General features: G+C 52.2%; 1 protein-coding gene across 1 annotated transcript; it reads left to right on the forward strand.

The window, feature by feature from the left end:
• The first annotated feature begins 724 nt into the window (after window positions 1-724).
• LOC121169975 (ADP-ribosylation factor-like protein 4D) lies at window positions 725-2,147 on the forward strand. Its single transcript, XM_041000821.1, has one exon. The coding sequence runs from the start codon at window positions 981-983 to the stop codon at window positions 1,581-1,583; it is 603 nt and encodes a 200-aa protein (XP_040856755.1). The 5' UTR covers window positions 725-980; the 3' UTR covers window positions 1,584-2,147.
• The last annotated feature ends 18,531 nt before the right edge of the window (window positions 2,148-20,678 follow it).

The following is a 20,678-nucleotide window of genomic DNA, read 5'->3' on the forward strand; positions in this document are numbered from 1 at the left end:
TGGGAGAAGGACTTTGGCGTCTCGGGGTTGACCCTTGCAAGGAGTGCAGGTGGGGGGCGCACCCCGCCGGGCGTGCCGGCTTTCCTTTCGCCTCTCCACCTTCCATCTAGGGTTCATTCTGAGCATAATTCCCATAGATGAGGCTACGGCAACAACCATCAAAGACAGCGGGCACCGGCGGAGCGAGCACCGGGCGCCTTGCAGCCAGCCCGCGCCGCAGCGCTCGGCTCTCCGCGCCCCGCCCCGCCGCCCGCCTCCTGACGTCACGGGGGTTTTTAGGGCAGATCCCCGGGTTCCTGCTGCAGTCGGCGGTGACGGCGGCGAGCTGCACGCGGGCATCGGGCAGGAGCGGGCATCGGGCAGGACGCGGGCATCGGGCAGGACGCGGGAGGCTGGCTTCGGCGGCGGCGCCTGGCGCGGAGCGAGCGGGCTGGCAGAGGTAAAGGGGAGGTTCAGACGGTGCCCTGGGAAGCTGCAGCCCACGGTCGGCCGCCGAGAGCCTGCCTGCGGCGGGGTGGAGGGTGTGTTCGCGGCTTGGACCCGCAGTGGGCTCGAGAGAACCGGGCTGGAGCGCCACTGTACCCCTACTGTCCCCTCCCGGAGAGGATTCTCTCTCGGCAAATGGAGGTCGCGGAGTCTGCTCGTTCCCACGCTCAGAGGAGAAGCGGTGGAAGCAGACCTTGGGCAGGATCCAGCTATCCTCCTTCCCCCGTGTGGCCTGGGACCCCAAGGGTTCGCTCCCGTCAGGATCTCCGGCGAGGGGAGAGCGCCTGTGTCTCACTCGCAGTTGCTTACTTTCAAACGCACAGGAAAGATGGAGAAGTTGTAAGCCTCCTGTTTATCATTTAACATCTCCTTTTCCTCTCTTCACCTTTCGTCGCGCAGGTAGCTCCGCTGTGCTCCCGCAACTTGGACATTCTTCTCCCTGCCCCCACCGGGAACTCCGAGAGACCCTCCTTGAGTCGGTGTCCTGGCCCAACATGGGGAACCACCTGACCGAGATGGCGCCCACTGCCCCCTTCCTGCCTCACTTCCAGGCCCTGCATGTTGTGGTCGTCGGGCTGGACTCGGCTGGCAAGACCTCCCTCCTGTATCGTCTCAAGTTCAAAGAGTTTGTGCAGAGCGTCCCCACCAAAGGCTTCAACACTGAGAAGATCCGGGTGCCCCTGGGGGGGTCCCGGGGCATCACGTTCCAGGTGTGGGATGTTGGGGGGCAGGAGAAGCTGCGGCCGCTGTGGCGCTCCTACACCCGCCGGACGGATGGGCTGGTGTTTGTGGTGGACGCCACCGAGGCTGAGCGGCTTGAGGAGGCCAAGGTGGAGCTCCACCGCATTAGCCGAGCCTCGGACAACCAGGGAGCGCCGGTGCTGGTGCTGGCCAACAAGCAGGACCTGCCCGGCGCGCTCAGTGCTGCCGAGGTAGAGAAGAGACTGGCTGTGCGGGAGCTGGCAGCTGCCATGCTGGCCCACGTGCAGGGCTGCAGCGCCGTGGATGGACAGGGCCTGCAGCCCGGCCTCGAGCGCCTCTACGAGATGATCCTCAAAAGAAAGAAGGCAGCCAGGGGGGGCAAGAAGAGACGATGACCGGAGGCCATCCCCTCCCCACCTGGTGGGGGGGTCTGTGACTTGGCCAGACAGCAAGTGGAGCCTGGGACTGCTCAGTCAGCTTGGGCTGTTGGACCTGCTCTCTGCCGCCAAAGCCAGAAGGAGCATGGGGGAATCCCATTGTGTGCCATTTGGGGGCAGGGGTTGGCAGATGGGGTGTCTGTGGGCATCTCTCCCTCAGCCTTGCTCCTGGAGAACTGGGGGCTGCAGACTGTGGAGGCCTAAACGAAAACCGTGACTCTACCTCGACCCTGTTTCTCGTTTTTTGTTTTATGGCTTTTTCATTGACTGCTTGGAGGGGATGGGAGAGTGTATTGGGATGAATGCGAATTTTCCTCCCCCACTCCCCCACCCCTCCAGGTGGACCGTGTCCCCAGACTGCATCCTGAGGGACGCTGGTCACAACAGCCTTTATTTTTGTTCCTGTGAAAGTGCCAAGACCCCCTGCCCGCTTGTATAGACCCACAGCCGTTTTTATAAGCTGCGTGTGTCCTCGGTGGTGTTGATTTTTTTCTTTTTTTTTTAGCATTTGCCTGTAAGTTATTAAAGACTGACAATGCCATGAACCTTACCTTGGTCTGGCCTTCTCTTGTGATCTGGGTCTGGGGGTGGAGACTGATCTTAAAGCTTGGCAAAGCAAGCACTCTGAACTGATTGTGGGATGGCTAGTGAAAGTGATGGGGGTGGGGTTATTGCTTGGTTTCTCAGATTCACCCCACCCCCACCCTACCCAAGGTCATTTTTGCTTTTTCTGACTTCTTTCCCTTCCCCTTCCCTGCCCGACCTCTTGTACACTCCAGCTTACATATGGCTAGTCTGAGCAGCTCCTAGGTTCTTGGCTCCTGGTCTCCGTAGCTAAGACCTTGAAGATCCATTCTGTGCCCCTGTCCTCCACGCTTCCTGAGCTGGGAAGAGGTGGCTCTGATTCCCACCCTCCCCCATTTTAGGGGTGTGTCCAGGAAGGCAAGGTGGTTCCTGCCTAGCCTACAGCCACCTGCATGGGCTCGGGCCCACTGCCTGTAGCTTCCCAGCAGTGCAGGCCCTGGCTGGTGCAGGAGGCTGTGTGGAGTCAGGCTGGCCTGTTGCCTGGGTGGTGAGTCTTCCAGCTGTGGGCATGGTAGCTGTTCTCATAGGCGCTGCCCCTCCCAGCACACCTGCTGAGCCAGGAAGACCTGGGTTTGGGCTTTTAGGTGGCGCCGCCTACCCACCAGGGCCAGCTGTGTCTGCTAACGCAGAACAATTAGATCCTTCACTCCTGCTTGAACTAGTGGCTCAGAGCCAAGTACAGGTCCTTCTGGCTCAGAGCAGGTTGAGAGCCCCCTGGTTTCAGAACCAGATACAGCACCTGGGGAGGGAAAGAGGGTGCTGGCAGCCCCCAACCCTGGGGGGAGGGGAGAAACTTGCTTCTTTACACCAGGCTGCCAGAAGCTAAGCCCATTCCTGTTTGTTCCCATTTGTTTCCAATCCAGTCCCTGCCGCTGGCAGGGTGGGGGGTAGGTGTGCATTGATCCGGAAGGGTGCCCAGTGTGCGTCAGCGCTGGGACCTGCCTGACAGAGCTGCTGGGCTGGTTCTGCTGAGGACCTGTACTCCCCAGCCCCCTCCCCTCCCCACACCTGTGACTCATTCCTCTGGGGAGCTGAATCCTACAGTCCTGGCGTAGACCAAGGCCCTAGGCCAGGCTGGGCAGGAGCTGGTCAGCAAGCCCTTCTGTCCTGTTGGGGGGCTCTTTACTCCTCACCCACTTCAGTTCTTTGGTTTCAAAATCTCCCAAGGACGCATTTTCTGCATTTCTGGTCAGCTGGGAGGCAGGTCTCTGGATTTGGGGGGGAAGTAGGTGTACAGGTGTTCCCCAGAGGAGCTGTAAGGGGCTAGTCCCCATTTCTGGGTCTGTATCTTAGCTTTGGCGTCTTCTGCTCCCTTGTGCCCAAGCTTCTAGGCGTTGTGGTCCATGGGCAGCCATCAACGTCCCAGGTTCTTCCCCGTATCCCTCAGACCTTCTGTCCAGCCAATGGTGGTGGAGGAAGGAAGGGGGACCACCCCCGGCCACCCCTAGCCTTGTGCAGGCTAACAGGTGACGTCCAGAAGCTGCCCTCTCTGGTGCTCACCACGCTGCATATGCTGAAAGACGAGAGAGAAAAGGGGAGCAGGAGAGGTCAGCCTTGGGTAGTAGGTTAAATCTCCACCTGTGAAAACATCAGCACCCAACAGCCCCCAGGCCTTGAAGCCATGCGGGGAATGAATCAGTGGATTTCTCTCCTTCTCTTTCTGTAACTCTGCCTTTCAAATACATTAAAAAATAGATTTTTTAAGGGTGTAGGGAGCAGGTGTCACAGCGTAGGAAGCCCATGTGTCATACCGAGTGCCGGGTTTGGGTCCTAGCCACTCTGCTTCCCATCCAGCTGCCTGCAGACCCTGGGCAGCGGTGGGAGTGGCTGATGTCAAGAGGGGAGGTCCCAGGCACCCAGCTGGAGACTTGGATTGAGTTCCTGGCTCCTGGCTTTGGCTTGGCATAGTCTTAGCTATTGTGGGCACTTGGGGAGTAAAACCAGCAAATGGAAGATCTCTCTTTTTCTTTGCCTCTCTCTACAAATACAATGAAAATATATAAGTAAAACGCTTAAAAAGAAAATCCCTAGAAAAGTAAATTGAAAAGCAAGAAGAAAGGGAAGAGGGAGAGAGGAAGTGCCAAGGTCACCAGGAAGGGGGCAGTTCCTTGCTCCCCTGTCAGCTCTTCCAAGCCAGAAAACCAGGGCAGGCATTGGTACGCAGCGACCCGGAGCCAGTCTGGCCTCTCAATACTCTGGTGCCTCCCTCTCCTCGCCCTCTCCTTGATTAGATTAAGAACCAGCTTTCCCTCCGACCCTCCCCCTCCACCCCTTCCTGGGGAGTGGGAACTTTATCTCCAAGGCCCAGCAGAGCTTTGGCCAGAGTCCCCATCCTCCCTCCACACTGACTGACCATGTGACATTTCATGCTTTTCTTGAGATGGATGCCTCACTGGGCCTGGCCAGCTAGGCTCGATTCAAGTGATAGGAGTGTGCAGGACAGCCTGCCCTCTAGCCCAGGCCAGTGGGCCGGCAAGGAGATGGGGAGGTGGGGGCAGATATTGAAAGCAGCAAGGGAGGCCTAAGCGAGTGCTCCCTGAACATTTCATGGCCATTTTTCATTTCTAAGACCATCTGGCAAGTTTGTGTGGGATGCTGTGGGCTCCTCCCTTGAGCCAGGAGAGTCTGTGTGTTCTCCCTAAAGATTTATTTGTTTGAAGATCGATTTTTATTTGAAAAAGAGAAGGAGAAACAATTTTTCCATTTGCTGGTTCAAAGGCTGCAATAGCCAGAACTGAGCTGATCCAAAGCCAAGAACCAGGAACTTTTTCCGAGTCTCTCACATGGGTGCAGGGACCCAAGGATCTGAATCATCATTCACTGGTTTTCCAGACCACAAACAGGGAGCTGGATGAAAAGTGGAGCAGCTGGAAACGGCTGGCACTGTAGCAGAGGCTTAACTTACTTATTATACCACAGTGCTAGCCTTGTATATTTTTTCCTTAGGGTTTTCTTTTTGTTTGTTGTTGTTGTTTTAAGTTGCTTTTCTTAGTTACATCTTGGACATTATCCAACACTGTCACATAAGGATTTTTCCTCATTCTTTTTGTTACTCACATGAAATGCCATTGCATTTAATACTAAAGTACCATTATTTATTCATTAAATCCTCCATTGGAAAGACAGTATTGCCACAGCCTTTTCTCCTAGTTAGGGAAGATTTTCCATGTACAGGAGAGGGAAGAGGGGGCCCAAGTGGCACAGTGCTTAAGACACTGCTTGGGACGCACACACGTATCAGAGCGCCTCCGGGTTCAAGCCCCTGATCTGCTTCCCATCCAGCTTTCTGCGCATGTGCACACCTGGGAGGCAGCAGGTGACAACTCAAGTACTAGGGTCCCTGCCATCCCTGTGGGACACCCAGATTGAGTTTCAGATAAAAATAATTTTAAAAAGACAACCAGATTTATTTTACAAGGAAAAAATCAAGGAGAGATTCCCAGCAATGTAATTGTGTGTCGCAGGATAGAAGCATTCAACGTTTTCGTAAGCAGACGTGTTTCTGTGAAGGTTGGGGGCAACGGGGGGGAACCTCATTAGCTTCCTCATGCTCCAGTCCTGCCCCCACCCCATGCTTCTCCAAGCGGTGGTGTGTGTGTGTGTGTGTGTGTGTGAGGCCGTCAGTGTAGTACTCTGACTTTGGGGAAGGTGAGAAATAAAGTCACCGGCCACTTGGGGAGACGTGGACGGGGAACAAGCTTGGGCTCCCTTTCCCGGTAAGCAGCTCGTGCAGCACCCAGGGCTGCCTGGCTGGTGGCGGGGGCGGGCAGATGGCGAGGACTCCCCGGCACCCTGCTTGTCACAGACGTCAGGCAGAGTGGGCGAAGCAAGTCCTGAAATAAATTCCCAGGATTTGGCTCAGGATGGGCATGAGACTGAGGAAAGAAGCACATTTTCCGAGAGAACAGGGAGAGTGGACCATCCCTCCTTCCCCACCCTCCCTTCTCCTGACTCAGGAGCAAAATGGAGGTCCTGGTCGTCCCCAGGGTGACCCAGGACTCCTTTGATGTGACCCCACACAAGGCTCTAGCTCACGGTTCCTGGAACAGAAAGCAGAAGCCTGAAGTGGCAGATGCCTGCCTGCCACTCTTGGACTCTCTGGAGCCTTGAGCTGTCTCCTGGGCTAACCCTGGGTTTGTGCCCCTTCTCAGGGGGAGGTGGGAGACAGGGGATTTATCTCCTTAGCACTCCCTATCCCCTCGTATTAGATCTGGGAGTTCCTTTGGAGGAGAGAAGGGGCGACAGCTGGGTTTTCAAACCTTGTTGAGAGGGAGGCTCTGTGCTTTGGATGGTGTTTGTTTTCCTAAGATTACCCACTGCCTTCCAGCCCAGATGCCGTCTTCTCCGGAGGGAGCGGGAAGGCCAAGCTGCTGACTCACCCCGTGGGACCCGCCCAGGCTGGGGGCGGGGGGACCCACGGGGCTGGCAGGCTGACCACAGCCCAGAGACGCCCCCCAAAGCCATGTGAGGGTGTGACTGCCACCAACTCCTGTGACCCTGGGCAAGTCCTCGCTGGTCTCCTGGCCTCGTTGTGCCCATCTGTAAGGAAAGAGGATGAGTAGACCACCTCAGGTGCTTTCAGGGTCACTTTCCACGCTCGCAGCATCAGGTAGATGTGGGGAGCTTCTCAGAGCCTGTTCTCCCCTCATCTCTCTCAAAGTCCTGTTTTGTTAGGTTTCCGGCCTGAGTTCTCCAGGCTGTCTGAGGCAAATCCTCACCCAGCAGGCACTTAGCTCATGATTACAGAACATGGGGTGTTGGGTATGTGTGTGTGTGTGTGGGGGGGTCACCTCAGTGAAGAAGTGGCTTCAGCTTATTAGGACAAGCAGGTATCAGCTAATGTAGGTGAGTTTACCTGAGAAGGCTTCCCGGAGGAGGTGAGGAAAAAAAGATGACTTGAAATTAAGTACTAAGTGTCTCAGCGGATCAGAGACCTGGAACGCCGGGTCTGTTCTGCTCTTGGCCTGCCCGTTTGAAGAGGAGGGGCCTGCGTCTGAGGTTTAATAGACACAGTTTCATTACTCCGTTCCATGATTACCTGGCCTGAGATGCTTCTCAGGGTCTGTCCGCCCCTCCACTTCCCCAGGCCCAAAGGATGCAGAGGATGGCTGGGTGGTCTGTGTTCCACTTCCCACCCCTCCATCCCAGAGGAACCTCAGCTCCCCAGGGCCGCACCTGCACCATCTGTCCAACGTGGCAGTAACCAGCCCAGGGTAGTGACATAACGTGGCGAAATGTGGCTGGTCTGAATGGGGATGTGCTTCAAGAGTTAAATGCACACCAGATTTCAGAAGCTTGGTACAACCAAGAATGTAAAAATGTTGAATCATTCCTTTTTTTATTTTTAAGATATTTGAGTATATGTTGAAGTGGTATTTTTGGATACACGAATTAGATAACTTAATTTTAAAACTTGGAGAGAGACAGGGCATCCTTCTGCTGTTTCACTGCCCAAATGTCCACGAGCCAGCAGCTGAGCCATCACTCGTTTCCCAGAAACATTAAGACTATACATGTAGTTCATTTTAGAGCCTTCTCCACAGGAGGCCTGCAGGGCCTGCACGGTCTCTACTCCCCTTCCTGGAAGGCGGTCTGCACAGGACAACACTACATGTTTTGGGGTATTTCAAAACATTATCTTATCAGCCTGTGATTCTCAAGGATCAAAACTGGCTACTTAGCAGGTGGTTTTCCCAGCTTCTTCCATGGTGTATTCGCTCTGCAAACAGCTCTTAATTGTCTCAGTAATGTTGAGTCCAGACACCTGGAATCCACAGGCAATTCTTAGCACCATTTCTTCCTTCTTCTCCTCCTCTCCTTCCTCTTCCTGCTTCTTCAATGTTTATTTGAAAGGCAGAGTGACAGAGAGAGAGAGAGAGAGAGACAGAGAGAGAGAGAGAGAGAAAGAGAAAGAGAGAGAAACAGATCTTTCATCCACTGATTCACTCCCCAAATGACCGGAACAGTTTGGGCTGGGCCAGAATTCTATCCAGGTCTTCCATATGGTTGGCAGGAATCCAGGTACTTGGCCCATGTTCTGCTGCTTTCCCGGGTGCGTGAGCAGGAATGCTGCATTGGGAGCAGAGTAGCTGGGACTGGAGCTAGCGCTCTGACACAGGATGTAAGTGTCCCAAGGGTGATTTAACCCACAGTGCCAAACACCGGCCCCCACTGGGTACTCTCTTTGGCCAGGTTGCTGAAGCAGCAGCCAATGCCAGACAGATTTCATCATCCTCCCCCTCCCTTCCCTGGCTGCTTGCTCTGCCCCACCCCCTACACCCACAGAAGACAGCAGCATCATCAGAGTAGAGCGAGTGCTCCTGCAGGCCACGTGGACTAGGAAGATGGCAGCTGGGGGTCGGACTAATCCACAAACAGGGTTAATGCTCCAGACTTTGCTCGTGTTTCAGCTGATGGCCTGTGTGCAGAAAGGATGTACTGGGATGAGCCAGGGATCAGGCCAGCACTCAGGCAGGGGGCTGCAGAGGGCAGTCTGACAGTAAGTTACCCACCTGCTTATCTCCCACCCAGAGCAATCTTTTTATGAATCACATATAGGAACAGGGTTAAGCATTATTGTATCCTGACACCGTCCTCCTGTAGCCCTGAATAAAAAGCAGTCAGAGAGAGATTCGTCAAAGAACGTTGATATTTGAGAACAGCAGAGCATTGCTGTGGCAGTATGCATGCCAGAATAAAATGATGTGCAAATTCAGAGAGCTTGAGACAGAGTTGTTTTTTTTTTTTTTTTTAAGGCAAAACTGAGGAAGATTACATCAGCTATTTTGCAACAATGATCTTTGGCCACAGTGATTAATAACCAGGGTGATATTAGCCCAAGGTTGAGCAGTTGCTGGGCAGATGTTCTGGCAGTAGTACTTTCTGTGTGAGGTTTCACTGTAGTTCCTTTTATTTTATTTATTTATTTTTAAGAGACTTCATACTTTTATTTGGAAGCTTTTTCTATAGAGAGAAGGAGTGACAGAGAGCAAGAACTTCCATCTATTGGTTCATTCCCCAAGTGGCTGCAATGGCAGGAGCTGATCTGAAGTCATGAGTCAGGAGGTTCTTCTGAGTCTCCCACATGGGTGCAGGGGCCAAGGACCTGAGCCATTCTCTGCAGCTTTCCAAGGTCATCAACAGCAAGCTGGGTAGAAGTGGAACAGCTGGGACTTGAACTTGGTTCTATATGGGATGCCAGCGCTGTGAGATTAGCTTGCTAAGCTTCCGCACCAGTCCCTGCAGTTCCTTCAGATATATCTTTTTTTTTCATTATTAATCTGATGGGAAGAATGACAGACAGAGACAGAGAGGGAGAAGAGGAAGAAGGGGAAGGGAGAAGTGGGAGGAAAACAGAGAGATCTTTCATTCAATGGTTCATTCCCCAAATGGTGTCAACAGCTGTAGTTGGTTCAGACCAAAGCCAGAAGCTCCATCCAGATCTTCCATGTGGGTGGCAGCAGCCCAAGCACTTAAGGTCAAGCCAGTGTTCCAATGTAGGACATTAACAATGTAGGTGGAAGTTCAGCTCATTGTGCCACAACTCTGGCCCCACAAGTCTGCTGTTCCAGCAGAGTGTTTTGTAGTCATTACCACCAGGTGGTTGGTCAGGCATCAGAACCCTCCTTCGTGACCTCCCAGCTTTTGTTTATTCATTTTTTTCTGTTAGGATTGTCACAAGGAACTGCATTTTGATTCTGTTTCTAAAATACTTGTTATTATTTAGAGATTTATTTATTTTCTTATTGAAAGATTTACAGAGAGAAGAGACAGAAAGATCTTTCATCTGCTCGTTCATTCCCCAAATGGCCACAATGGCCAAAGCTGAGCTGATCTGAAACCAGCAGCCAGGAGCCAGGAGCTTTTTGTAGGTCTCCCACATGGGTGCAGGGTCCCAAGGCATTGGGCCATCCTCTGCTGCTTTCTCAGGCCACAAGCAGGGAGCTGGATGGGAACTGGAGAAGCTAGCACACGAACTAGCACCCATATGGCATCCCAGTGCATGCAAATTGAGGACATTAGCCACTAGGCTACCAGGACAGGGCCTATTATTATTTTTCAGATTATCACTTTATTTCAAAGGCAGAGAGAGAGAGAGAGAGAGGGAGAGCACTTCTGTGCTCTGGTTCACCCCTCAAATACCTGCAAGATCCTGGGAGGGCTGGGCTAGGCTGAAGCAAGGAGCCAGGAACTCAGTCTGGGTCTCTCACTCGCATGGGCGGCAGGGAGCCCAGCACTCGAGCCACCCCCTGCTGCCTTCCATGATACATATCAGCAGGAGTAGAATGAGCAGTTGAACCCAGGCATGCTGATATTGGATGCCACCCTCACCAAATGCCTGCCCCTCTGTTTCGATTCTGATGATGCTAGGATCCCTTTCACACTAAGCCACTGCAGTCCGGAGTACACAAAGGGTTTTGGACCTGGCTCCCCTGACACACAGGGACTGAGACAGGGACTCTGGGATGCATGGCTTGGGTGGGGGTGGGGGCAGCAAACTCTCAGGAGAGGGGAGGGAAGCAGAGCAGGCTCTGGGTTGAGCCTGGAGGTGCCTCTCAGCAAGAGTCCGGTGTTTTCGCTGCATCTTGCAGGACACCTTGGATGGAGAGTGGCACGGAGTGGCTCAGGTCTCCCACAGCACCAGAAGTTCATTGGCTGCTCGTTGCTCCGGGTGTCCTCTAGACCAAGGCCAGATCTCTGAGGAAGGGGAGCCCTTGGCAGCCAACACTTGCAGCCAGGCTCTGGGTGCAGCCTTGAGGGTCTCCACCCAGGGTGTAGCCCGAGAAGAGGGGACTGACCCAGACCAGTTCCAGAGCTGATGGCAATCGCATGTGGCAATCTCATCCTCTCTACTCTCACTCTTGGCCTGGTCTCAGCCTTATCTGCCTCGGCCCGCCCTGTTTTTCCCTCCATTTGTTCTTTTATCTGGGTAAATCCCTGAGCATCCAGGAAATTGGGGTTCTCCCTGGCAGTCAGCTCCTTTGCCAGTGGGTCTCCAGTGGCCCACTGTTGCCCTAGGTGGGCAACTTTGATGCCCCCCCAGGGGATGGGGCGGGGGATATTTGACCTTTCACATGACTTCCTTTCACTGGGGTGGATCCATCCCCACCCAGAGCTGCCTAAAGGACAGTTCAAGAGCGTATCCTGCTGCAGGCTCCACTGCTGCTCACACATCACAGGATACGCTCCCTGGAAGGGGAAGGGTGTGCCCAGGCTGGCTTCCTTAGAAACTTCAGAACACAGCAGACCCCTCCTTTCCCTGACTCCTCCAGAGCTGCCAGGGAGGAAGAGATGATTGTGTGGGGGGAGGGCGGATGGGCTGACCTGTGAGCTGTCCTTTTCTGATGGCCCAGTCCTATTTGTAGGGGTGCCAGAATCCTGGTAAGAAAAATGTGCACACACGCAAGAGAAGAACATTCTTGGAGAGGAGTTTCTCTGCTCTTTTGCACTCAGGAGCAAATGAAAACAATCCAGTGTATAGCCCTCCCCATCTTTCTGTCCCTAGCTTGTGGGTGTCCTGTGGTTTGTCTTACACACACACACATACACACACACCCTCATGTTGTTGAAACCGGAGCTATTGACTCCAAAGAAGGGTGTGAAGGAGAAGCTGAGGACAGGTGTGGGTGGACACATACCTGTCCTTCTGGGAGGTGACACTTCCACTACACCTCCACAGGTTTCACCTGAACCTCACCCTGGCCTTGGCCTAGTGTTGTCAGGGTGCACAGGAGGGATGGAGTTGAGCAGTGCCAACCAGGAGGGACTGCTCTGAAACATCGATGGATTGAGTCCCTTCAGGAACCAAATCTGGGGGTAACTCCAAGGACAACAGCAAGGATTGGGTCTGGGTTACTGAGTGACTGAGAGAAGCACCCTAGAGACCCCCTGAAGGATGGGGAGGTCCCCCACCCTCCTGAGTGTCGTCTGGGGTCTCACCTGGGGAAAATGGTCTTGGCAACCCAAGCCTTTGGCATCTCTGAATCAGGAGAAGGGACTGCCTGGCTGGATGTGTCACCCCCATTAGACTGGAGCTGGGGCTGTAATTGCTGTAATTCGTTGATGAATGCAATTTGCAGCTGGCTTCTCTCCCCATGACAGGCCTCAATTAGGGCTGCGAGGGGGATCTGGATAGGAGGGGAGCTGGGGTGTAGCTTTCAGTTTCTTTTCTTGGGCATCTCTCAGCTTTCTGCCCCACCCTGAAAAAAGAGGGAGCTCTTAGGTCAGTTAATTGACTGCCACTTACCCTCAGGGATATAAATGGAGAACAAATGATGGTGGAGAGAGGAGTGAGGCAGACTTCCTGCAGGTTGACCTGAATATTAAGTATTTTAAAGCTTGACTACGTTGCACATAGTTCAGTGTGTTCTTAATTGCTTTAGAACATAAAAATTCTACAGAAAGAAACATGTTTGAGCCAAAACACGTATTTGTTTGAAAGTCTCCTTTCCCCCCTTGAACCAGATAAAGAAAAATAAAGACAAATTAGAAAGGTGGAGAGAGAGACAGAGAGAGAGAGAGAGAGAGAGAGAGAATAAATACACTCCCTGTAGAGATTCGATTTTCATTTCAAAAGACCATAGGATGCTGGAGAACATGTGTTCCAATGGCTTTCAAATGCTTTTGAAAAGTAATGAGAATGTTTCTCCAAAAGAAATCTGAAGTGGAGGGCCCAGCACGGTGGTTTAGCGGCTGAGGTCCTCGCCTTGAATGCGCCAGGATCCCATATGGGCGCCAGTTCATAACCCCGCAGCCCTGCTTCCCATCCGCCTCCCTGCTTGTGGCTTGGGAGGGCAGTCCAGGATGGCCCAGGGCCTTGGGACCCTATACCCAAGTGGGAGACCCGGAAGAGCTCTTGGCTCCTGGCTTTGGATTGGTGCAGCACTGGCCGATGAGGTCGCTTGGGGGGGTGAATCATAGGATGGAGGATATTTCTCTCTGTCTCTCCTCCATATATACAAGACTTTCCAATAATGATAATAAAAAAATCTTAAAAAAGAGAAATCTAATGTGGAAAGAAACTCAGTATGCAAAACAAGTCAGGACTGATCCAGTGAACTGGAGAAAGGGCTTTGAGCATCCCAGGATGGGCCTCCTCCTTGAGTCCTGCCTCTGTGACCTCCCTATAAGCTTTAGTGGGGGCTGCCATGTTGTCTCCATTTGCTTCACATTAGCATTGAAGTCCTGCAGCCTGGGAAACACCTGGCACCGAGAAACACCTGGCAAATTGGGACATGGAGCTGCCCTCAGTTCAGGGAGGATACCCTGAAAGCTCCTGATATTGTGATGTTTTCTTAGGAACGCTCCCCTAATATGTCTAGTAAGAACCACATCCGCTCATCCAATCCTCTCAGTAGAGCACTTGTCGGGTGGCATTTGTTTTATCCTTAGGGATTTTTAAAAAATTATTTATTTATTTTTTATTGGAAAGGCAGATACACAGAGAGGAGACATAGTGAGGAAGATCTTCAGTCCAATGGTTCACTCCCCAAGCAGCCACAACGGCTGGAGCTGAGCCAATCCGAAACCAGGAGCCTCCGCGTCTCCCATGCGGGTGCAGGGTCCCAAAGTCCTGGGCTGTGTGCTATGCTGTTGTGTTGTGCCTGGCCCAACCTTAGGGATTTGTTTTCCCTATTTGAATGGGAGGATTCTTGGTTCCATGTCTCATTGGTTATTGTATCCCTCAGCAGGTAGAGGAGAGTCTGGCAAGAAGCAGGTGTTTAAAAGGTTTTCAGAAAGATACAGGGAGAGATAAGTGGAGAGATGGATGGGACTGGAGACTGGAAAGAAGAATGGATGGATGGGTGGACTGCAAAATGCCTGATAACCGGATGGGTGGATAGAAAGCCGGCTGCTCTTCTGAAGGTATTACAGGGCTCCAGGGGTTGGTCTCTTGGCAAATTTCAATGGTACTAACTCTCCCATTCTGGCTACTTGGCTTGAATCTGATTTTTGGAATCTTTAATATACTTAGATGTAAGCACCAAATCAACTTCCCCAAGCAATTAGAAAAAGAATTTACTTAATCATATTATTATGGGATAATTTGTGCCATTGCTTTCTTCTACAGAAGGTTATGATTTAGCTACATGGATACAATATTTGGTGAAAATACCTCAAATAGGCAGCTGGTGGCAGTGACGAAGACTGCCTGAAAATAAAACTGTTTAAAAATATCAGACAAGGGAGAGTGTAGGAGGCAGGGAGGGAGGCTACGCCGTGGGTGAATGTAGCAAGAAGATAATCAGGGTGCGAGGGCTGGAAAGGCAGGAATCCTGATCGGAGGAAATCTGGGTGCCCCTTAGAAGGACTTCCTGCTGATCAGAATGAGAGACACTAGGGTAGGAAGGTTTGAAAGGAACAGGGAAGCAGTCAGGATCATCTTTGGAAGCCCAAATCCTAGACTGCTGATGCGCTTGTCTTGACCTGTTTTTCATTCAGTTAACATGTCCTGCGCATCCATGCTGTCCCACAGGCCAAGCAAAGTCCTTCCTGCCACATGGCTTCAGCCCATTCTTCCTGCGATGGGTAGGAAGACAGAGTTGGCTTATTCTCCATGTATACATTTGCTTGGGTGATTTGGTCCACATCTGTGCTTCTAATCGAAACAGCCGCCCTGACTCCTAGGCATTCCTCTCCAGTGCAGATTTGTGCTGCGGTCCCACATCTTACCTCCACCTGTTGCTGAGCGATGCCTTTAATTCAAGAGACCCCCACCAGTTCATCTTTCCCTGCTGTAGCTCACAGTGGCCTCTCCCCATGGACTCAGCTCCCACATTACAGTCTGGATGTCACCCCTTCTCCTTTCCCAGGCCCTCATACTCATCCCCATATCCAGTCATTGAGTCTCTTAAATGCCTGGCAGTTTTGTTTTCCTCTGCTTCCCACAGGATCTGCCTAAAATCCAGGTCCTCACTATTTCTTGCTGAGTTACTACACCTACTTCCTTAGGGCTTGCTACTCTCCCTTCTTGTGTTCCCAACCCCCCAATCCCCACTGCCCCAATTACTGGTCTCATTTTTTTTCAAAATGAAAATCTGGACAGGTGTAGCCTTTAAAGTGTTTTGAGGGTACCCAAATCATCTTTAGAATAAAATCAAGGGATGAAGACATTATGTGGGACCCCCGCACCTATATGGAAATGCTTGGGGTCAAGCTGGCTCTATTTCTGGTCCTGGTTTCCTACTGAGCACTGCTTGGGAAGCAGCAGGAATGGCTCAAGTACTTGGGGCGATGGGTTGGTGGTTTCTGTCACTTGTATACAGGATGTGGATGGAGTTCAGGGCTTCTAACTATGGCCTGGCCCAACCCTGGCTGTTCACTTGAGGGGAGTGGACCAGTGGACGGAAGATCTCCCTTTGCCTCTTTCTATCAAAGGGATGAATAAAAATTTGAAAACTGCAATTCAACCAGTAACATCCAAAGCCCTTGGCATCGCAGAGTCCTCATCCTCTGACTGCTCCTCTTCTTTACGCTTCCCTGTGCTATGTCAAGCCATAGTCCCGCTGACTATGCATCTGCATGGATCATTACTGCTGTGCAGGGTACACTTCCTCCCATATGTGCCCCTAGGAATTCCTCCTTGTTCTTGATGACTCCTTGTGGTCTGAGTCACCTCCTCCAGGCAGCCTCTCTGGCCACCCCTCCGCCCCGAGCCTGGGCGAGGCGTCCCCTGTCCCAGCTGTGTCCAGTGCTCGTGCTGGTTTTCCTTTAGTGTGGTCACACAGCATCCAGTTGCCTGTCTCCTCACCCATCTCTCCCTCCCCAGTGTGAACATTTGCAGGACGAGGTATGCGATCTTTCACGTCTGCATTCCTTGCGCTGAGCGTGTTGTCTGGCACGTAGTATTGTGTCCTGTAAGTGTTTGTTGGAGAAATGTTTAACCTCCTGGAGCAATAAAGCCTCGGGACCTTGGTCCTTCTCTTTTCTGGGGATGCAAATTCAGCACGGCTTTAAGATAGGACTCAGGATGTACTGCGGAGACCAGTACTCTCTCTCTCTCACTTTCTCTCTCCTTTTCTTCAGAATTTGCCGTCAGCCACACCCTTGGCACGGATTCCTGCAGCTCCGCCTGCAGAAGGTCAGCTGGCAGCGAGCGGCCCTTCCCTTCCTCCCCGGCTCTGTCTTCGCTCAGCATGAATCGTTCTTCCTTTTTGGGTGTTGGGAGTTCTGATAGCAGAGGGCTGGGTGGGAGGGAGGCGGCCGTGGGCTGACGACAGGGAGTCAGGAAAGGCAAGTGTGGGAGAGAGCCAGGCTGTGGGTGGATGCGTTGTGACGGGGCCCTGGAAGGGAGAAAGAGAATTCAGCTCTTCCAGCTCTGCTTGGAGCAGAGCAAGTGGGATGTGCTGCCCCCTCCCAACTTTTTTTTTTTTTTTTTCTTTTCTTTCTGCGGGTTGAGATCACCTTGTTGATATTTAGCCTTGAGCTTTGGCAGAAACAGACAGAATTATGTTTTTTTCAGAACTGGCTCTGTACATTCATTTGGCACCAAGTCACTGGGCAAAATCTTGGGCTCTTGCTGCTTCTCTGATTTGGAGAACACAGAAGGGACTCTGCCACCTGGCTCCTTTGTTCCTCCAGGCACCAGAAAACAGATAAGGCCTGGGGCTCCTCTTCCTGGGGGGCTCGCTGTCTAAGGGGTGTGAGGCAGGGAGTAGAGGCCCCCATTGGCGGCAGCCCCGAGATAGCTGTGAGAGCAAGGACCGGCCGGATCCAGAGGAGGGCCGGTCACTGGGCCACAGAAAGACTGCAGCTGAGAGGGAGTCATGGGGGCTCTGAGAGGGACTCCAGCTCGCGAGATTCCCTGCCTCGGGTTCCTCAGCAGGGCTTTGGCAGAAGGGAGTAGCCGCACAGGCAGTCGGCAGGCTTGTGGGGAGACTAGGCTGGCTCAGGGCCTGGCTCATGACTCTTTCATTTCGCGCTTCCAACCGAACCCCCAGCCCACGATGGGCTGTGAGACCTTGGTCCTCTGAGTCTCAGTTTCCTCATCGACACCCATCTAATCCCTTGGCCTGGAGGACTGCACAAAGCAAGGTCTGTGAAGATGCTCTGGGCACTGTGGAGTGCGGCATTGAACTGCCCTTTTTCCTAGAGTTCCCATGGAGCAGGGGCCTGAAAGGCCTTCTTCTCAGGCCTTGCTGACAAACCCTTGCTCAAGACAGGAGCCTGTGGTGTGTGTGTGTGTGTGTGTGTGTGTGTGTGTGTTTGCGCAGCTTGCCTTCATGAGGCAATAGCCATCTGCTCCATCAGAAAGGAAGGCCTCGTGTCCCCAGGCCCCAGCCCTCGCCCCTAGGTGCAGGCGGGCTGGGACGTGCTCTGCAGGTTCCCCCAGGGATGTCGGGGCACTGAGGAGGTTGGCAAGGCTGCTGAGTCACCACCCTGCCTACAGAGTCTCTCTTCTCTTCCAGAAAATGAACCCAAAATAAAAACACGACTGAGGAGCGAGCAGGTGTTCCAGGCTGTGTCTCATGGAGGCCTCTGTACCGCACTGGGAAACTGAATTCCCCATTTCCCACTCTCCTCAGCCTGCTGCCCTTTACTCCCATTCACAGCTGGGGCATCCTGGAGAATCCAGAGGGCAAGGAGAGGGCAAGGGGCAGGGTGAGCTTTCCGACCTGTCACTGTCTCAGGAGGTCTCAGGCAGCCGTGTTACTGACTCCAGGTTTTGATTTTCGTAAATTGTAGCTTTTCCTACCCTACCCTAAGATTTATTTATTTATTTGATAGGCAGAGAGTTAGAGAGACCTTCCATCTGTTGGTTTACTCTGCAGGTGACCCTAATGGAACAGGGGGCATAGTGTGTCTGTCTGTCTATCTTTGGATATTTATTTATTTTGAAAGTTAAAATTACAAAGAAAGAGATGTGGAGACAGAGAGAGAGAGAGAGAGAGAGAGAGAGAGAGAGAGAGAGAGAGAGAGAATCTTCTATCTACTGTTTATTTCCCAGATGAATGCAACAGCCAATGATGACCCAGCCTGAAGTCAGAAGCCAGGAGCTTCATCCAGGTCTTCCATGTAAGTGCAGGGGCCCAAGGAGATTAGTTTTTCCCAGGCCATTAGCAGGAAGCTAGATCAGAAGTGGACCAGCAGTGGGACTCAAACTGGTGCTCCAATGGGATACTGGTGTTGCCGGCAGTGGCTTTACCTTCTATGCCACAACACCAGCCCTCAGAGCAAGAATTAAAACCCACATCCTTTTGGGTCCAAAGCCTTTGAGTTCTTTCCATGTAGGGTATGAACTGGTTTTCTGTTCCCAGGATAGTCAGCCATAACCCACTGAGAAAGAAAGAAAATGTTGCAGTCCTGCCTTCTCCCTGTTCCAGTGGGAGGATGGGAAGAACGTGATCAGCTCTTTCTCAGTGTGGTGGCCACTATGACCCCCTGGTGCAGGGAACTTGGTGGTTATGAGCCCTGGTTGCAGACAGATAGTCAGAGAAGGTAAGCTCTCATCGCTTGCTTCCCTCCCTGAATACCCACAATGGCCAGAGTCGGGTCAGGCCAAAGTCAGGAGTCAGGAGCTCCGTGTAGGTGCCCCTGTAGGAAGCAGGAAGCCAGTCAGTGGAGAGCATCACTGCTGCCTTCCAGGATCTATATCAGCAGGAATCCCGAGCTAGGAGCCAGAAGCAGGAATTGATCATCGTCTCTCTGACTTGACGTGTGGGTATCTGAACTCGTGCTGTAACCACTAGCAGTGCCTACCCTAGGCAGCCTGCTTTGATCCACCCCCATTCTACAGACTGGTGGGTACATTGGTTCCCAGCCTTATGCTCACATACAAATGTCAGAACTCAATGGAGAGAGATGTTTCAAATTAGGAAGTTTCTGTCATGCTGCAGACCTCCTATGAGTTACACAGCAGAATTGTCACTTCAGGTTCAAGTTCAGCAGCCATACACATTAACTCTTGTTTTCCCTTCAGGTGGCAAGAAGCTGCTGCTAGTTCTCTGCTGCAATTTTAAAAAAAGATTTATTTATTTTTATTGGAAAGGCAGATTGACAGAGAGGAGAGACAGAAAGATCTTCAATCCACTGGTTTATTAAAGTGATCAAAATGGCCAGAACTGAGCTGATCCAAAGCCAGGAGCCAGGAGCTTCTTTGGGGTCTCCTACATGGGTGCAGGGTCCCAAGGCTTTGGGCTGTCCTCTACTGCTTTCCCAGGCCATAGGCAGGGAGCTGGATGGGAAGTGGAATAGCCGGGATTAGAACTAGTGTCTATATGGGATCCTGGTGCTTGCAAGGCGGGGATTTAGCCATTGTGCCATCACATCAGGATGTCCAGATTTCTGAAGTCTCTCGCAATGCAGAGATATACTCTCTGCACACTCAGGTGAAAATGCTCCTGTGGTCACTATATGGCCTATTAGGGTGCTCAGTGGAAGTTCACCTTAGTTTGGGGTTAATGGAAGGGCAAGGTGTTTGGACACCTTGTGTTTCTTTTTTTTTTTTTTTAAAGATTTATTTTTATTATTTTTTTATTGGAAAGGCGGATATACAGAGAGGAGAGACAGAGAGGAAGATCTTCCATCCGATGATTCACTCCCCAAGTGAGCCGCAACGGGTCGATACTATGCCGATCCGAAGCCAGGAGCCTCTTCCGGGTCTCCCACGCGGGTGCAGGGTCCCAAAGCTTTGGGCCGTCCTCAACTGCCTTCCCAGGCCACAGGCAGGGAGCTGGAAGGGAAGCGGGGCTGCCGGGATTAGAACCGGCGCCCATATGGGATCCCGGGCGTGCAAGGCGAGGACTTAACCACTTGCGCCACCGCGCCGGGCCCAGACACCTTGTGTTTCTTTAACACATTCTTTTTGGTCTTCTTTGTTATGGCTGGACTGTAATATACAATATCACAGATGTTGTATGTATTCTGTCTTTGTGAAATTTTGAGGGGGCTTCTTATACATCTTCCAATGTGTAAAAGTTTTCAGGGTCTGGTGTTGTAGCACAACAGGTTAAGCTTCAACTTGTGATGTTGGCATTCCACAGTTAAGTTTTGGCTTGAGTCTCAGCTGACCTACTTCTGATACAGCTCCCTGCTGGTATGTCTGGAGGAGCAGCAGATGATGGCCCAAGTACTTGGACCCTTGTCGCCTACATGAGAGACCATGATGGAGTTGTAGGCATCTGGCTTTGGCCAGGAGCTTTTTCTGATTCTCCCATGTGGGTACAGTGTTCCAAGGACTTAAGCCATCTTCTGCTGCTTTCCTAGGCCATAAGCAGGGAGTTGGATCAGAAGTGGAGCAGTCAGGATGTGAACCAGTACCCATAAAGGATGCTGGCATCACAGGGTAGAGGATTCATTTACTTGTTTTCACTGAATTTTCCAGGCCATTAGCAGGGAACTTGATGGGAATTAAAGTAGCTGGGACACAAAATAGTGCCCATATAGGATGTGGGCATTAGCAGTGGCTGCTTCACCTGTTAGCCACAGCACTGCCCCATCCCCCTTCCCCTAGGAACTTCCCGATGTATG

Source organism: Ochotona curzoniae, unplaced genomic scaffold, assembly GCF_017591425.1.
Source record: "Ochotona curzoniae isolate NIBS_2020 unplaced genomic scaffold, NIBS_Ocur_1.0 scaffold_2453, whole genome shotgun sequence".
NCBI lineage: Eukaryota > Metazoa > Chordata > Mammalia > Lagomorpha > Ochotonidae > Ochotona > Ochotona curzoniae.

Bases quoted from the DNA above. Each gene is read 5' to 3' on its own strand.
- LOC121169975 (XM_041000821.1), top strand. From the start codon at position 981: ATGGGGAACCACCTGACCGAGATGGCGCCCACTGCCCCCTTCCTGCCT.